The sequence below is a fragment of the Lissotriton helveticus genome, chromosome 2_1, assembly GCF_964261635.1.
Source record: "Lissotriton helveticus chromosome 2_1, aLisHel1.1, whole genome shotgun sequence".
NCBI classification, from domain to species: Eukaryota; Metazoa; Chordata; class Amphibia; order Caudata; family Salamandridae; genus Lissotriton; species Lissotriton helveticus.
This window is the reverse complement of record NC_136059.1, coordinates 1,655,262,893-1,655,279,488: the sequence shown is the minus strand read 5'-3', so window position 1 is coordinate 1,655,279,488 and position 16,596 is coordinate 1,655,262,893. Positions and strand designations below refer to the sequence as shown.

At 42.0% G+C, this 16,596-nt stretch overlaps 1 protein-coding gene across 2 annotated transcripts in view; it reads left to right on the top strand.

The window, feature by feature from the left end:
• GSTCD (glutathione S-transferase C-terminal domain containing) overlaps positions 1 to 16,596 on the top strand; it is a 943,165-nt gene that overhangs the window by 193,906 nt on the left and 732,663 nt on the right. For both annotated transcript variants that reach the window (XM_078676616.1, XM_078676615.1), the window contains exon 3: positions 9,314 to 9,754. In XM_078676616.1, the coding sequence (XP_078532742.1) occupies positions 9,314 to 9,754 (441 nt within the window). The remainder of the gene's footprint in view (positions 1 to 9,313; positions 9,755 to 16,596) is intronic.

The window sequence follows — 16,596 nt, the reverse complement described above, 5'->3', positions numbered from 1 at the left end:
GTACCCAACCAAGAATTGGAGGACCATCAACAGACACATAGACTTTGCCCATTGTTGACCTATTTTTAAACCAAATATTAGACTCAAAATATCCCACAATGTTAATAGTCTCTCCATGGAATCCTTTTGGAGAAATGTCACTTTTTAGCAAGCACTTATCACTCTATAACCCCTTGAAGATTGAGTTGGGAATAATTGTGTAACGTGATCCAGTGTCCACCATGAGTGAAACATCACGACCATCTATTTTGAAGTCAGCCTTTGGTCTATTCTGTCTGCGGTCATCAATGCAAGTAACATCTGTATCATTGATAACTAACATTCTATTTCTGGTAGAACTATCACAGCTGTAATCTTCCACAACAGCGACTTTCTGTTCCCCCTTAGCTTTGCACATTTTCAAGAAATGTCCGATGCGTCCGCATTTCAAACATTCTTTATTTGCTGCAAAACAGAACCTCGCTTCAGAGCTGGGAGAGTTACTGGCGCATCTTGTGCAAAATTTATTGACGGAGTGTGGCTTCTTCGAATTTTGTTTAACTTTATTCTTCACAACCGCAATGGACTCATCTACAGAATCTGAATCATGTTCATGTGTTTTTCTGAGACCTCTGAGACTTCTCGTTCCACACTCAACTTTCTTGAATTCTCAATGACCTTTATGCATTTCTCAGATTCTTCAATGACCTGAGCAAGTTCTATAGCTACTTTGAGTGTGGGATTCTTTGCAGCCCACAATCTTTCTTGGATCTTGCGGTTGTGGCACTGTATGATTAACTGATCACGTATGAGTTCCTCACACATGGCTCCAAACTTACATTTTATTGAAAGTTCTCTCAAACGCGTGACAAAATCATCAATGGGTTCATCCAACCTTTGTTTTTGGGTATAAAATTTGTAACGGTGCATCACAAGATTTTCCTCTTTGCGAATTTTACTTCTAACCTTGAAATTGCCTCCTTATACTCATCTGGAATGGCCTGGCCATTACCCTGTAAAGCAATAGGCAAAAATCTAAACAGTCTTTGCCCTTCTTTACCCAAAGAGCTTAATAAGATTGCCTTTTTCCTTTTAGATGAAAACTCTTGGCCATCTAATGCCTCCAGATAATTGTCAAAAATAATAAACCAGTCTTCCCACTGAACAGCAGGATTCTCTGGCTCATTCAGGAATGGAGGAGGCAAGTTTACTACAACCTGTTGAGACATGTTACAGTCCTAAGGACGTGAGTGACGTAGATGTCAAAGATATAATCTTTCAATGTCACTTTGCAGTAAACAAGTCTGTCAGTAAATTTTACAAGGAACCACAATGTCAAAAGAAGTAAAAATACAACTGTGGAAAAACGACCAGACTAACGCAAAGCGATCTACACAAAAATACCTTGAATCTGATCGTGCTAAATACCTTTTACTTGATCGCACTATAATTATGTTGCACAAAACTTCCTCACAGCTGAAAATACGCAATGAAAGGAGAATGCGCAAGTTCAATTCAAGTGCAATACCTTGAAGTTCATGCTACGTTGCTCCGATAACCCAAAAATGTCCTTCCAACCAAAACGAGGGTTGAATGTTGCTCCGATAACCCCAAAATATCTTTCCAACCAAAACGAGGGTTGAAACACAGGCTTAAAGTGCACTTCCTGGATTCTTGACCCCTCTTGAAACGCACGCTATGCACATGCATGAAACGTCACTTCCGCTCCAATCCGGTTGCTAGGAGGACGAAGCAATGGAGAGACAGAGATCCAACGTAGAAGGGAACGTTCTACTCACGAGTTTATCGTTGGATTCTTTGATTGTATAAACTTCACCAAATAGTCAAATTTTGCTCCAAATTCGACCGGAATCATGGACTTCGCGATGACCCACAGAGACAATGTCGGGTTCGTCTTTCTTGGTCAAGTCGTGTTTTGCTGCGATGTTTCTCCACTGCAGGAATACCTTTCCACCAACTCCAGAGCAGGAAAAACACGAAGACTCACTGAGCAGCAGGCCACAAGTCGCCAAAATGTGGTAGGTAGAGTCTTCAAACCTTGTAGTTATGCATCAGTATATTTAATGCAGGGCACAGCAGAACACAGACTCAACGCCTGCTGACCAGTTCTCCAACTGAAACAAGAGAACTCCTGGACCAGTAAACAGGCATAACAGTTCTAGAACAATGACATACCATAGAGAGGAAACAGATATCATAGAGAAGACATAGAGGAAATACATATGAGGAAAAATAATACAGAAAGTTTACAACAGAAGTGTTTCCTTGTCGTACTTTGTGTTATGTTGTGTGTATTTGTAAAGCGCACTATGACCCACGAGGGTATCCTGGCGCATGATGTCGGGAGCTGGGTTGTCCAACATTCCTTTGTAAATTTGGAGGACACATAAGGTGTTATTGTATGGATGAATAAGTGCATGGATGCAGCGTGGCCTGCGTGGAAGTATTTTACTATTGTACAAGTAAGCCAGATGGATTTCGTTCGTATCCCTGTGAGATTGTGTGGCAGGCAGCATGTATATGTGGAGTGAAGCAAATAAAAGTGAGTAAGGGATTTTGATGCTTGTGCCACCTTCTTTGGGGGTCATTTGGAGCGAGTCCCAGCAAGGCCCAGACAGTCACTCCTACTAATGCGACTCAAAGCTCATTTAAAGAAGCTCAAGCCAATTTCTAACTCAAAAGTCATCAAGGTCTGAATCCAGAGATGTGGATCGCACAAAGGATATGTCACAACAACTAGATTTGACTTGAGAATGGAGCACACAGGCCATTTAAAAATGTCCAGAGCCAATTTAAACGAGCCCACCACAGGCAACACAACCTGTTATTCTTCAGTCCAATACCGGCGGAGATAACCCAAAAAAAGTTTTACACCAATGCTGAGTTACAATGACTTCAGTGGACTCGAGATTGGGCTGATAGCCAATTTCAGTATGAACACAGCAAGTAAAGCTAGATGGAATTATTGAATCTAATACGCCTAGAGGCTGAGGTACAAATACTTTCTCCTTTAAATCGACTGATATTTTTAATATGCACAATGTCTTTCCTTTTTTTCTACAGATATCGCGATATGAATGCTCTGCACTGGCTGAAATGATTGCTCAGTGGAAAGGATTTTTCTTTTTCATAAACCGATCTTTCTCATAATCTGAAGGTTTTGCTTTTAGTAGAAATGCCAGTATGACACTAAGTTCTGGATATTTTCTATTGGCTGTAGTATTCCTTTCTTCAACCCTTAGAAGGATGAATAGAGGCGTTGGCCCTGCTGGGCCGCGATTCCGTGCTCTGAGGATTGCACACTGACTTCCTAGCACGCGCTCAACCCACTGACTCTCTGTAGGGGACCACTTTTGCTAGCAATTCGGGTCACATCGTCTTTATGCTGCTACAACCCATTCTCCAGGGATTATGCATGAGTTTGTGAAGCGTAATGAAAAGTAAACGATAATCAGTTACTTGATGGACTCAAAGAAGTAATGTTTTATTCACAGGCTGGGTGGAAAAATAAGATTAAATGACTGAGTGCAATTTACCAAATTTGAACCTCTGGCAGTAGTGATATTACGCAGACCTTACACTGAGCGACGATGCAGAGAATATTGTGCGCTATACTTCTAGGGTGACCATCATTTTAAAGCCAAAAACCAGGACATTCCCTAAAATAAGACCACAATTTTACTTCAACCCAGCGCGCAGACTGACAGTGCTCTTTAGCAGAGAATTCCAGAATAGGCGCAGGAAGAACACGCATAAATGCATTTATTAAAGCCAGTAGTATGCATGGTCATTAAATTGCTTTCTTATAACAGCTGCTAACTATACCTGTTTTGCAAAACATAAAAAGATACCTCCCGCCGACCCTCGATAAAAACTGGGACAGGAGCTTAATTTCTAGAAATATGCCGGGATACCTGGTGAAAAACCTGGTCTGTCCGGCCAAACCCAGGACGCCTGGTCCCAATGAATACACTGCGCACCTGCCAGGGGCCGAAAACAGAAACATTGTGCTGAATCGGATGGCGGCTTGAGCACACACACACACACACACCCACACACCCACACACACACACACACACGAAGAAACGCAGCAGCTGACCCTGTCATTCCAATGCAGGGTCAACCTGTTAAACTGCAAAGTTGTCCTCTTAAAGGCACTACAAATAAGTGTTTGCAATGGAAGACCTAACTCCCCCACCCCCCCCTCCCTTCCTATCTAAAATATCTGAGATTGGGAGTAAACAACTGTGCTGATGTCATTGGCAAACCGGTGTGCATGCCAAGTTTGATTTTGTAGACATATTTACACCCGGTTCAGGCTCCATGAACCCCCATGCCGGGGTTCTGGGGTGCGACAAAAACGTCCTCTACATCACCTCCCCAGCACCTGCATCCTAAATAAGTATGACCAAGGGCAATCGGCGTTCAAACTGGTGGTTTAAAAATGATTGCAGCAGGCTCCGGAGCCGCCGAGCTGTCCTGCCGCCATTTCAATCCTGAAGTGTCTGCGTGTGTGATAGTAGAAAGGGGGCGGGGCTGCAGGGGGGCAGTGTCGGCTGTGGTAGGTAATCTACTTCTACTTTTCAATCTGGTATTTGCTTTCCACGTTATAAATCGTGGCCTATAAGTTCTCCAATACAAGTAAAACCAAACATTGTCAAACCCATGCTCTGTGTGTGTGTGTGACTGTGTATGTGTGTGGCTCTGTGTGTGTGTGTGTGGCTGTGTGTGTGTGTGTGTGTGTGTGTGTGTGTGTGTGTGTGTGGCTCTGTGTGTGTGTGGCTCTGTGTGTGTGTGTGGCTCTGTGTGTGTGTGTGGCTCTGTGTGTGTGTGTGGCTCTGTGTGTGTGTGTGTGGCTCTGTGTGTGTGTGTGTGGCTCTGTGTGTGTGTGGCTCTGTGTGTGTGTGGCTCTGTGTGTGTGGCTCTGTGTGTGTGTGGCTCTGTGTTTGTAGCTCTGTGTGTGTGTGTGTGTGTGTGTGTGTGTGTGGCTTTGTTTCTGTGTGTGGCTCAGTTTACGTGGGCATTTATTTTCTTTTTCTTAGCCGTATTATGCAAATGTGAATCAGGTGCAAAATTTCAGTTTTTGCATGATCCGCTTTCTGCCTGCAGCGGACTAGAAAATGAATGAATTGTACGCTGCATTTTTGCAGTGATCCAATGACTGCCACAAAATTACTGCCCAGGCATGCCAACTTGCAGATACATTTCACAATGGGGTGAGTGAGTTTGGGGGGAGGATCTTATAGGGGATGTGTCTATGAAGGGACAAAATCATAAGCCAATTGCGTTTACGAGGCATGAGGGCACAAGTTCATGAAGAGGGGTCGGGGCTTTGGGCTGAGATCTGACCCCCAACATCCCTCCCCCCAAAACAAAATCTTCTGAAGCTACCACTAATGCCCTAAGGGTATGTAAAAAAAAATACCCATGAAACGCAGCAGCGCCCACCCTCCTGATATGAGCTGGAAACCCACATCCGCAGTGTGAGAGACAGCATTATGTGTAAGAAAGAGAGCAGTGTGTGAGAAACAGCAGTGTGTGTGAGAGATACAGCAGTGTGAGAGACAGCAGTGTGTGTGTTCTAGGGAGAGCATGGAGTGTGAGAGAGACAGCAGTGTGAGAGACAGCAGTGTGTATGTTCTAGGGAGAGCATGGTGTGTGAGAAAGACAGCCGTGTGAGAGAGACAGCAGCGTGCAAGAGACAGCAGTGTGTGTGAGAGAGACAGCAGTGTGAGAGAGACAGCAGAGTGTGTGAGAGAGACAGCAGTGTGAGATACAGAAGTATGTGTAAGAAAGACAGCAGTGTGTGAGAAACAGCAGTGTGTGTGATAGAGACAGCAGTGTGAGAGAGCAGTGTGTGTGTTCTAGGGAGAGCATGCTGTGTGAGAGAGACAGCAGTGTGAGAGAGCAGTGTGTGTTCTAGGGAGAGCATGGTGTGAGAGAGACAGCAGTGTGTGTAAGAAAGACAGCAGTGTGTGAGAGACGGCAGTGTGAGAGACCTTTTAATTGTTTTTTTTAAACAAATAAAACGCATTGTTATTTGCAATGTCAATAGCTCAAACTCGTGTAAATACGACACCTATTGCATTGCTAATTCAATAGGTCTTGCATTTGCGAGAGATTAAGCTATTGGCATTGTAAATGACAATGCCATTTATTTATCTGTTTTCAAAACCAATACATAAATAAAAAGTTTGTCATTTACAATGCCAATAGCTCTAACTTTAGCGAAGCCGAGACCTATTGCGTTGGTAATGCTTGGTGTTTCTGTGGGTTGAGGTAGGTTAGCTTTAGGAACTAGTACCGTGAAGCACGTGTTGGAGGGCAACGACTAATTGAATGGAATTAATCTATCCGAGTCGAGTAATTATATAATAAGAAATTAAAACTAAATGGAAAACGTTTGGAAAATGATATGAAATTAATTTAAAAAAAATGAATAATGTATTAATTAGAGGTGCCCTCGAAATAATCTTTTTTATCATAAATTGAAATTGAAAACGATCATAAACAAACATTGGGATCTTTTAAAGAATGAAGTGGATTTTCACGGGATTTTTGCCAAGAAGCCGATTTTTGCCTATACTAGATCAAAGAACTTAAAAGAACTATTGATGACTCCCATAAGAGAAACAGAAGCGACCAACAGAGGAATGAGGAAATGCCACAACTGTGTACATTGTTCTAATGTAATTGAAGGCAAGATGTTGCATCACCCACAAACTGGAAAAGAAGTGACATTACATTATGATGGGGATTGCAACTCCAAAAATCTAATTTACTATATAAAGTGGCCCTGTTGGAAAATGTACACAGGAAAAACAGAGAGAAAATTAAAAACGAGAATATCAGAACACAAGAGCACAATAAGAAATAAAAATGTGAAGAGTAATTTGGCGAAACACTGGAATGAGAACAACCACAGCATAGCCCAAATCAGGTTTTCCATATTGGAAGTTGTGAAAACATACGAGGGGGTAGATCTAACCAGATCCCTCCTCCAAAGAGAAATACACTGGATAAGGTACCTTGTTACACAGGAACCCAAGGGGTTAAATGACAAAGTAGATTTATCATGTTTTATATGAGGCTTTTTCATCTTTGAATCTGTACGAGAATGATGCATGTATTTTATAAAAATGCATTTTAATAGCGAGCATTTTGATGCTGTTGGCAACATCTTAGTCATGTTTTAAGGATTTATTTAAATACTTAATCTTTGCACATCTTTTTAATTTTTAATTTTTAGCACTTTCTTTTCTTTCACAACGTCGAGTTTACTCCTTCCAACATGGCCCCGCGGTCTTGTTTTTACTAGTCCCCTGTCAGTTTCCAGTAAATCATTGTGGCTTCGTAAAGAGCTAGGAAACGGTCGGCTTTTGTAGCTGGTTAGTGAATCGAGCAGGAGAAATTGTGCACGAACGGGACAGCGAGTCGATACTCGGAACTTTGGTTTGCATTTAGAGGTGAGCGTATGGTACACAGAGCTTTGGTTTATGGAAGCAACAGTACAGTGCTTAAGGGTTATAGAACCCGGATTTGAGTGAGTTTTTGTTTTATATATTCTTAGGAGGACGGTGAGTTACGAGAGTCCAGAGGATCCGTTTTAAAGCACCGAAAGTTGACCTTTAAGGTGAGCCTAATCTTGTTTGTGTCGTGTTAACAAGAGGAGTAATGCTCTAAGTAGGAGCTTGTGCCAGTAACGGTTTGAATTTCATGTCTCCCATGATTTAGATTGGATGACCTCGCTTTACTGCGACACCAGTGAGTTTGTCCCCATTTGTTTCTCACACACACAGCGGTGTTGGTATTTGGGTTTTCATTAGTTTTGAAGTTGCTTGCTAACAGTTTTTTCTAAACTTCTGTACTAAATGAGATTTTGATGTTCTGTAAATACATATCAGCATAGTAATTGATAATTATATTCAGTCCACAGTCCCCCGATGAAGAGCTCAATGAGCTTGAAATGCATTGGGCATTAAAGACAAGTCGTCTACGTGAAAGATTTGGAATAATCAATTTTTGATTTTATGTATCTGTCTAACAATGTATTGAAAGCAATAATACATCAGATCAACATTGTAAAATGTTAGGATTGATTTTCTGTTGAATGTTACTTGATAAACATTTTCTTTGAAGTTTATACGTTGTGAAATGTTTATGAATATATAGCGGTGTGATCTCTAGGGAACCGCAAAAAGCAACAGTGCGCAGAGGTTAAGTGTTCCTCACACTTAAGATAAGGTTCTAAGTTCAGGCGCGGTTAGGACAAACGTGCCACCTCGGCAGCATGCTTGGAGGAAGAAAGAGAAAAAAACATAAAGCAGGTTTTACAGTGTAAAATTCGAGTGCTCCTCTCATCTTTTCATACATAAATATACTTAACCAACAAATTATTTTGAAGTGTGTATTTTTTAAAACAACTGGTAACATAGCCCTGACCTTCACAAGTCTGCGTGCATTTGGTACTATGGGGCCCGAGTAGTGGCTCAGTAACTGTTGCATGAACTGTGCCATCCAGCGACATATTTTGTTGTATGTTGTTGTTGCAGAAGCGCTGGCATTCTAACTATGAAAAGGGCCCTGTCTAGAAGTCCCATATCTCTCTGTTCTCCATCTATGCCACAGTGGAGATTTTTCGTGGAACAGAAGCACTTCAGACTTTTTATTTTCACAATTACAATGAAGATGATACTATTCTACTTATTCATTTTTCTCGGAGAAATACAAACAAAATGTGCAAAAACTCTTTCGTTTTGGCCACGTTTTTACAGAGCAATGAAATAGGAGAGGGGAATTAAATAATATTCCTTCACATAAATACGAAAAGATGGAAGTCTTTTTAATACCTATAAGTGCATGGTTCTAAGAGCGTTGTGTGCTACTGGGACTGCACTGTGGTCTCTGTCTGCATTTTAAAGTTGCCACTTTCATTAGAGAAAAATGCCAGCAATGTGTTAATGTATTTTTGGGAGATTCTCTTAGAGCCAGGAGTTGATACTTAAATAAGAACAAGTCTGTTTTTTTTTTTTTTTTTACAATAGAACACAATCTGCCTCCGTTTGATTTAGAAACAATCTAGATATTTGAAAGTAATTTATTTTTGGATTTGCTGCTGTTTTAAGCTTATATTTAATGAGGGATCAAAGTCTGGCGTTTGCTGATTTTTCACATTTGCCAAGATATGAAAAGACAAGCTCTGTCGATGAAACACTGACTAGGTGGAAATCTAGCCTCTGCTTTGAGAACCTTGTTAGCTCTTTGTTTCAGCTGTGATCCCTGATTTATTCATGCTCTCTTGTTTGTCTGCCAGGTCAGCCAGTGGACAAGACTTTGTGAGATCAGCATCCCAAAGGCAGTGGAGCACTTTCTCAAGGAAGAATCCGCCATTCCCCTGGAAATATTGATGCTCGAGAAGAAACTAGGAGAACCTGTCCGCGTGCACAACAATGACAAAATACGTCGCCAGAAGCTTAAGCAGCAGGAGAGGAGTGGGAATACCGGGGCACAAAGTGTGGGATCGAAAGGCGAAGAACAAGGTGACAACCAGGACCTCTTTGGTGCCAGCCTAGAGCTGAGTGCTGCCCTCTCAAAACTAACAAACCAGGAAGCACCCCTGGAGTCCAGCAGGGAGCCTTCCCACATCAGAAAAGCAAAATGTTCTGACCTCCCGCCACTGGAACATGTGTTTGCAGAAGGGCTGTATTTCACACTTACTGATGTTGTCCTCTTACCCTGTATTCATCATTTCTTGGTAAGATTTCTTCATGGATGTTAATCGAGTGATGCATGCTTTGATGTTCTGTTGAGTGATTGCTCTAGTAATGTAATATAAAAAATATATGAATTTGGAAACTAAGGCCCAGATGCATAAAAGGAAAATCTGGTCGCAAAGGGGCAGATTCTCAGAATCTGCCCCTTTGCGACCAGTATTTTTGCATTTGGGATGCATCATCCCAAATGCAAAAATCGCAATTTAAGGAATCTCTAAATTGAGATTCCTTAAATTGCGATTGCATTTAAGGAATCCCAAATTGAGATTCCTTAAATGCAATGCAACAAAGTAAAAAAGTTAGCGATTTCGCTAATAGGGGGATCAAATTACCATGAAGTTGAACTCCATGGTAATTTGCAAAAACTTTGAAAAATGCACTTTTGTGCATTTTTCAAAGTTTCGTATTGCGCACACACATGCCCTTAGGGCATGTGTGTGCACAACATATGTGCACAGATTAATTTCAGGGGTGCAACAGGGTGTCCTTTGGACACCCCTGCACCCTTGAAATTGCATTCTCAATTTGCGATTCGCTAATTGCTAGTCGCAAATTGAGAATGTCTTCCCATTCATTCCTATGGGCCTCTAGGCCCATAGGAATGAATGGGGAGGTATTCCTTAATTGCGACTCTCAATTTGTGAGTCTCAATTAAGGAATATTAAGAAATCGCAATTTTTTTAGCGATTTCTTCATGCATAGCATTTTGCTATTCCTTATTAGCGAATCCTTATTTTTCGCTAATAAGGAATCGCAAAATGGATGCTTGATGCATCTGGGGGTTAGGTTTTAAACTCAGTGCAACAGAAGTGTCCTGCAAAGATTTGTATTGTTCACATACTCTATCACACGGGATGCTATAGGCTCAAACTAAGGGATTTGTTTGGGGTTTGAAAGATTGGGAGCCTCGTCCGAAATCAGCGTCACTCCTTCTGCGCCTAATCTGCAGCTACCCTGAGACTTTGGAACCACTAGATTAGCGTGTGATAGCAGGGCCTGAGCTGGATCCGCTTTTGGAACCCTGACCTCGCAGCCGATCCTCCAAAAGAATAAGTATGGAGAAAGACAATGGGTCTGGCCTTTATAATGCAAGCGTCAAGTTGTTGGCTTTGCCAATGTTTGTCTGCTAAGTATTGTTTAAAAAAGAGAAAAGAAAAATCTAAATATTGGAGGAAGAGCAAACCAATAGCGGAAGGTATCTCACAACTGAACATTAAATTCAATGTTTTCAATCTATATAAAAAGCATAGTTTATTTTTCAAATACTTTTCACTTCGTAAACTCTGAACCAAATAAAAAAAAATAAGGAAGTTTCCGAATGTAAAGGGAGATGCTTGCCATGGCCTAATTTACATTCTGCAAGAGTCAGCCATTCAGTCTTGTGTAGTAGGCCAGGGAGAAGAGTTGAGGTCTTCCAGAAGTGTCATGCTAAGTACACCTACTGTCTTAGACACTAGTTGAGTGAACGCATCAGATGACCCTTCCCTTAGTGCCATAAAAGCCTTTGTGTGCTTTTATGCAATATGTGGAATGCAGGAGCTAACTCGAAAACAAATGTGAAAGCCTGCACTTCAGACATACCCAGCAAAATTATCCTTGTTGCTGTGCTTTTACAGACAATGTTGTGCTGATGAACAGCACAAGGGGAGGAGGTATTTTCGGGGTGGAAAGCAGCAAATGCAGGAGAGAGCTAGAAAGCACATGCACACACACAGTGTTGAATTAAATAAAAAAGTAGTTCCCTAAATGTGAGCAGTGGGAGGATGCAAGTAAGCCGATCAAAAGGATAAAAAAGAGGCTCTGCTCCAGGGTAGGAACAAACTCAACAAATCTAGGGCAGGCCATCGAATAGGAACCAAGCAAATAAGAGTGAGAATATAGCCAATCAATGCTTAGAAGTGGGCAAGCTGTAAACTCACTGTATATTCACAATAGGTCGTTAACAATCCGATAGCTTTCGCTTTATTGGAGGCTAGATCTAAAAATGATCAGTGGCCATGCTGCGTAGAGAAAAAAGTCCCATTGTGCCAGGGTCATTGACTTTTGTATCTTAAACATATTCCTTGCTTTAGGGGTTTCTTTGTGACATGTATTAAAAAGTGCTGTTAGCCACTTTGACATTGCAGCTGGCATTGCAGTATTGTACCTTGAGAGAAGCACTTTCAAAAATTGATTCCCCTCGCTAGCCGGTGTTGATCTCTAGATTAGATGAGCACTCCTCTGCCGGTGGGCTCAAGCGCTTGTCCCCATCCAACTTAAAATGTCCACCTGCTGCTTGAGAAAAAACATTAAAAATGCATACGTTTATGAATGTCCAGTTGAGCCTTCGTAGTTGCCAAAGTTTATGTATGTTTCCAAGTGTTATGCAGAATGATTGTTGTACAATACAACATTTGTTATTTGCTTGCCCTCTTACCCACATATCTCCTACAGTATTACTAATCTCCACCATATAACAAATTTTATACAGTTTCCTATATCTTTGCAGTATACATAGAGATAAATAGAGAGGTGGTACCCCCCACATTATTTAGCATTATATGAAGATAGACATATCATGACTACTAATATCTAAAGAAATACCCTTAACGCATCTGTCCACTCTATTCTCAGAAGTCTCTTTTTGTAAAACCAATCTGCTTGCTTCAGCTGGTACCTTGAGGACAGAAATCGGGACAAAAAACCGAAATATTTACCTTAAAACATGAAGTATAACTCGACTTCCTACCTCTAATTCCCCCGTTTCCCCCTCACTCCCATTCATGGGCTCCTCCACCAAGAAAGAAGCAACTTTGGGGACTTCGCTTCTATCTTCACTTAATTTTATGCTAAGCGCCACGTGAAGAAGTCCAGTCAATATCATATAAACCCATTGCAAAGAACTATGGCTAGGCCAAGTGCGTACAAGGTGGCCGTATCTGGTACTGAATTGCTGGGGACCAGATTTCAATAAATTACTTATTGAAGCGTTGAATGTCGTGTGTCAGTTTCTCTAATGCTATTGTAGGCCACAGGTGATGCAACCATAGTATTGCTGATGGTGGCTCCTGTTATTTCCAGAACAGAGTAATCAGCTGCTTAGCCATTCCCAACAAGTGGTGTCTGAGAGTCCTACTTGCCGTCCCTTCCCATTTCTTGTGACCAACTTGTAGGTATAATAGGAGAACAGCGGGATCGCTAGTAACGCTGGCCCCTGTGACTGCGTCTATATGAGTGGGCACCTCCTTCCAGGGGGTCCTAATAGCCTCCTAGTTCCACCATATGTGTATGAAAGTACCCCTCTCCGCACCAAATGCCATACATGTCTGATATTTTGAGATATATATGATTTCATGTATTCAAGTTTGGTTTGTCAGTAGTTTATTATCTGCTTTTCTGTGTTGAACAATCCTAATGTTTTTATGTATCTTACTCCATATTCTCTCCCAGGCTGTTTTACTAATGCCTCGTTACCTCTGACCGCCATTGGTCTTGGTATTTTCATCACTTCACTATCTTGCCTTCCTTTATCATGTTATCAATTTTGCAATCGAGCCCCACCAAAACCTTCGCAAAAGGAGTAATGGTATGATTGTGGCATCACAAATTTTCTGATACATGGACCAGTTCTAATTTGTGTGTATTGTGTTCTGTCCATTTCTGATAATTGAAACCTTCTCTACATTCAGAGAAGGAATTCATCAGTCCCTAATCATCAAGGATTCACCTTCTTTTCATTTGATGAACAGCTTGGTGTCCATGCCCAGGGATATAGCTGGGTTTTCGTGGATGTGGGTACATGGATCCAGTGCGGTTGACAAGCTGCCCAGTATTTTCCCACATCAGTAATGGAGTTTTGGTAACCTTTATTCTGGTGCACAGATTTAATAGCCTGCTTGATCTCTTACCTTATGATAGCCCATCTTCTTCATCCAGTCCAGGGGTTAGAGGCAGTGTTCCAAGGAAATACTCAATGTCCTCCCTATGTTCTTGCTTTGCTGTTTATTGCTCCTCTGTTTATAGCTCCAGGTAGAAATTCTGAAAAAGGGGTTCCTTTTCCACTTTTCTCCCTTATCTCTGGAGTTTTGAGCAGTGATATTTGTCTTTTCATTCTCTGAACTCTCAAGCTACTCACAGGATTTCTTGGCCTTTTCATAAAACATTTGCTTAATGTGTGGAAGACTTTTCTCTGCGTTGCTGGTTTGCTAGACCCGTAGTTATACCTGTAATTGAGTAATTTCCCTCCCTTTAGTTCTGTTTGGGCGTTGTTTGTGCTCTCGTTGAAACTTTTCTAATTACTGCAGGAGGTTATTTTCTAGTAATCGTACCTCTTTGTGCATTTTTGCCATCATGAATGTTGCTTTAAATGCACCCCTGTCGGTTTGCAGTGAACTATCTTTTGGATTATTCTCTGCAAAGCAGTCACTAATCCCTTATACCAGCGTGGCCTTGTTTGCAAGGTCTCTCGCTATCTGTGGTTGCTATTTCCATTTTCCCCGTGATTTAAAGGCAGGGCCCTCCTCCAGTTCCTTTTCTACTTGTGTGTGAACAGAGATTGTTTCTCCATTTGTGCACCTTGAATTCTGCCAAGTAAGACTTTAAAGATAAAAAAAGGTCTATCTATACTAATATAATAAAGAGAGAGCCCAAACCTTTGAGGCGGGTAATCTCAGGAACCACAGCACCAATCACAACACCCAATACAGCGTTGGAAAGGACAGTTGCAGCAGATGGACATAAGCTATACAGCTGGCCACCATATACATTATAAGGGGGAAAGAACGTTAGGGGAAAAGTAGTCCGTTGTGGGCGTGAGTGTTCTGCTGGAAAGCCATGGGCGTGTGCATAGAGCGATGGACGCGGCATGCTGGGACTGCCGTCCCGATACGAGGGGGAGTTGCATTTACCATTTGGGTGTGTGCATCGGCGTGTGCATAGAGCGATGGGCGCAGCCTGCTGGGACTAAGAGGGGGCGTTGCATTTACCATTGTTGTGGGCGTTGGCCGCTGACGCGATGTGGGGCGTGTCATTTCCGTCGGATGGAGCCAAGCCGTCCCAATACGAGTGGGCATCGTCCTAATACAAGTGGGCGTTGCATTTACCATTGTTGTGGGCGTTGCACGTTGACGCGATGTGGGGCGTCTAAGGGCCGTCGGCTGGAGCGGCTTCACAGTGGACGCATTCTTCTGCGGGGGCTGAGCCAGGTGATGATGCGATTCTGAGTCCCGGGGCCTGAGCCGGGTGATGGGGCGATTCAGAGTAAGTTTTTTAAAAAAGGCAGGCCTGAGCCGGGTGATGGGGCGATTCAGAGTAAGTTTTTAAAAAAACGCGGGCCTGAGCCGGGTGATGGGGCGATTCAGAGTAAGTTTTAAAAATAAATTGCCTTGCAAATTGAAGCATTGCAGACATTCTATTTTATCCCGGGACAACGTCTGGACGGGCTGCTAGTTCTTGTATAAAATGCATGAACGTGGGAGAAAAGGGATTAGTCATTTTACCCCAGATGAAGAAATATCCAGCTAGCAACTAGCCCCATCACCTCAAACTGAGTTTTTGTTTGTTTAGTCGTGGACTTTATTGACTAAGAGTGATGTGCTGGTCTATCAACTGTAGGGTCCCACACTAGAGTAAAATCCACTCCCGATATAATGTGGCCTTCCACTGTTCCCACTCAGACTCTCACAGCTTTTTCTATAAACATTTCTTGTTGGATGTTCGGAGCGTACATGTTGAGTAAAGTATATTTCATCCTTATATTACCACCCCATCACAGATGTACCTCCCCTCTGCACCCCAAATGGTGTTGAATGCCTGTATGTCGAGGTCTTACTTGCATAAGACGTCCACTCTTGCTGTTCTTGATTTCCATGATACCCAGATTTGGACTCGCTTTATTTAACATTCTGAATTGGTCCTTTTCTCAGCAAGTGAGTTTATTGTATGAATATGATACTTGCTTGTTGTTGCCTAAGGTAACTCTGTGTATACCATGCATCTCTTATTGGGGGATTGAGGCCCCTAACATTCAGGGTAACTAGCTTGAATGTTGCGTGTAACTTGTTTGCAGAGTTTTACTTTTAGTCTTGGTTTCACTGTGGTATGTGAGGCGCCCTAACCAATATTCCCTACTAACTGTTAACATAACGTTAACGCTTTGAAAGATTTACATAGGCCTGATAAGCTCCTACCCTCTATTCTAAGTGGAAAGACCTCTTTGTCTTCTTGATGCTTGGGTACTACTTCAGTGCCAACAGGAGTGGAGTGTAAATGTGTAGTGTAGAAATGTGTCTTCAAAACTAATGCAAGCACACCACTTGAAATAAACAAAGTGTCTTCAATCCATCAAATAAGACTTCTTTTATTCTAGAAGGAATGCCATAGCGTGAGATGTGGGTATCCAGGACACAATTATAGGATACAATTCCTACAGCACACACTTCTACACGCAGACCTCTGAACGCATTTCCATTTTACATCAACATGTGGACTCTTATTATACAGGGATACTCTAGATTATCCTAGAGCCTTCCACTTTCCAGTCTTGGCAGCTTAAAGAAGTTGAAGCCCTGATGACCTCAATGGGTTAATCCCGCTGAACTGTTGTGCCCTAATATTTCTCTGGTCACCCTAACTTGTGATGGAAATATGTTTTTCTTTCTTTTTCATGTTTATGCTCCATGCCCTTGCTATAATAATTACTACCACAGAAGCATCAAGTACGTTGAGTAAAGACCTCTCAGCGTGGTCTTATGTCGTGCATCCCTCCGTATCTTTACTTTAAGGGAGGGTTTTGTGTCAGCTTAAAGTTTTCCATAGGAAGATCCTGATTTATGGATTTTCAAAG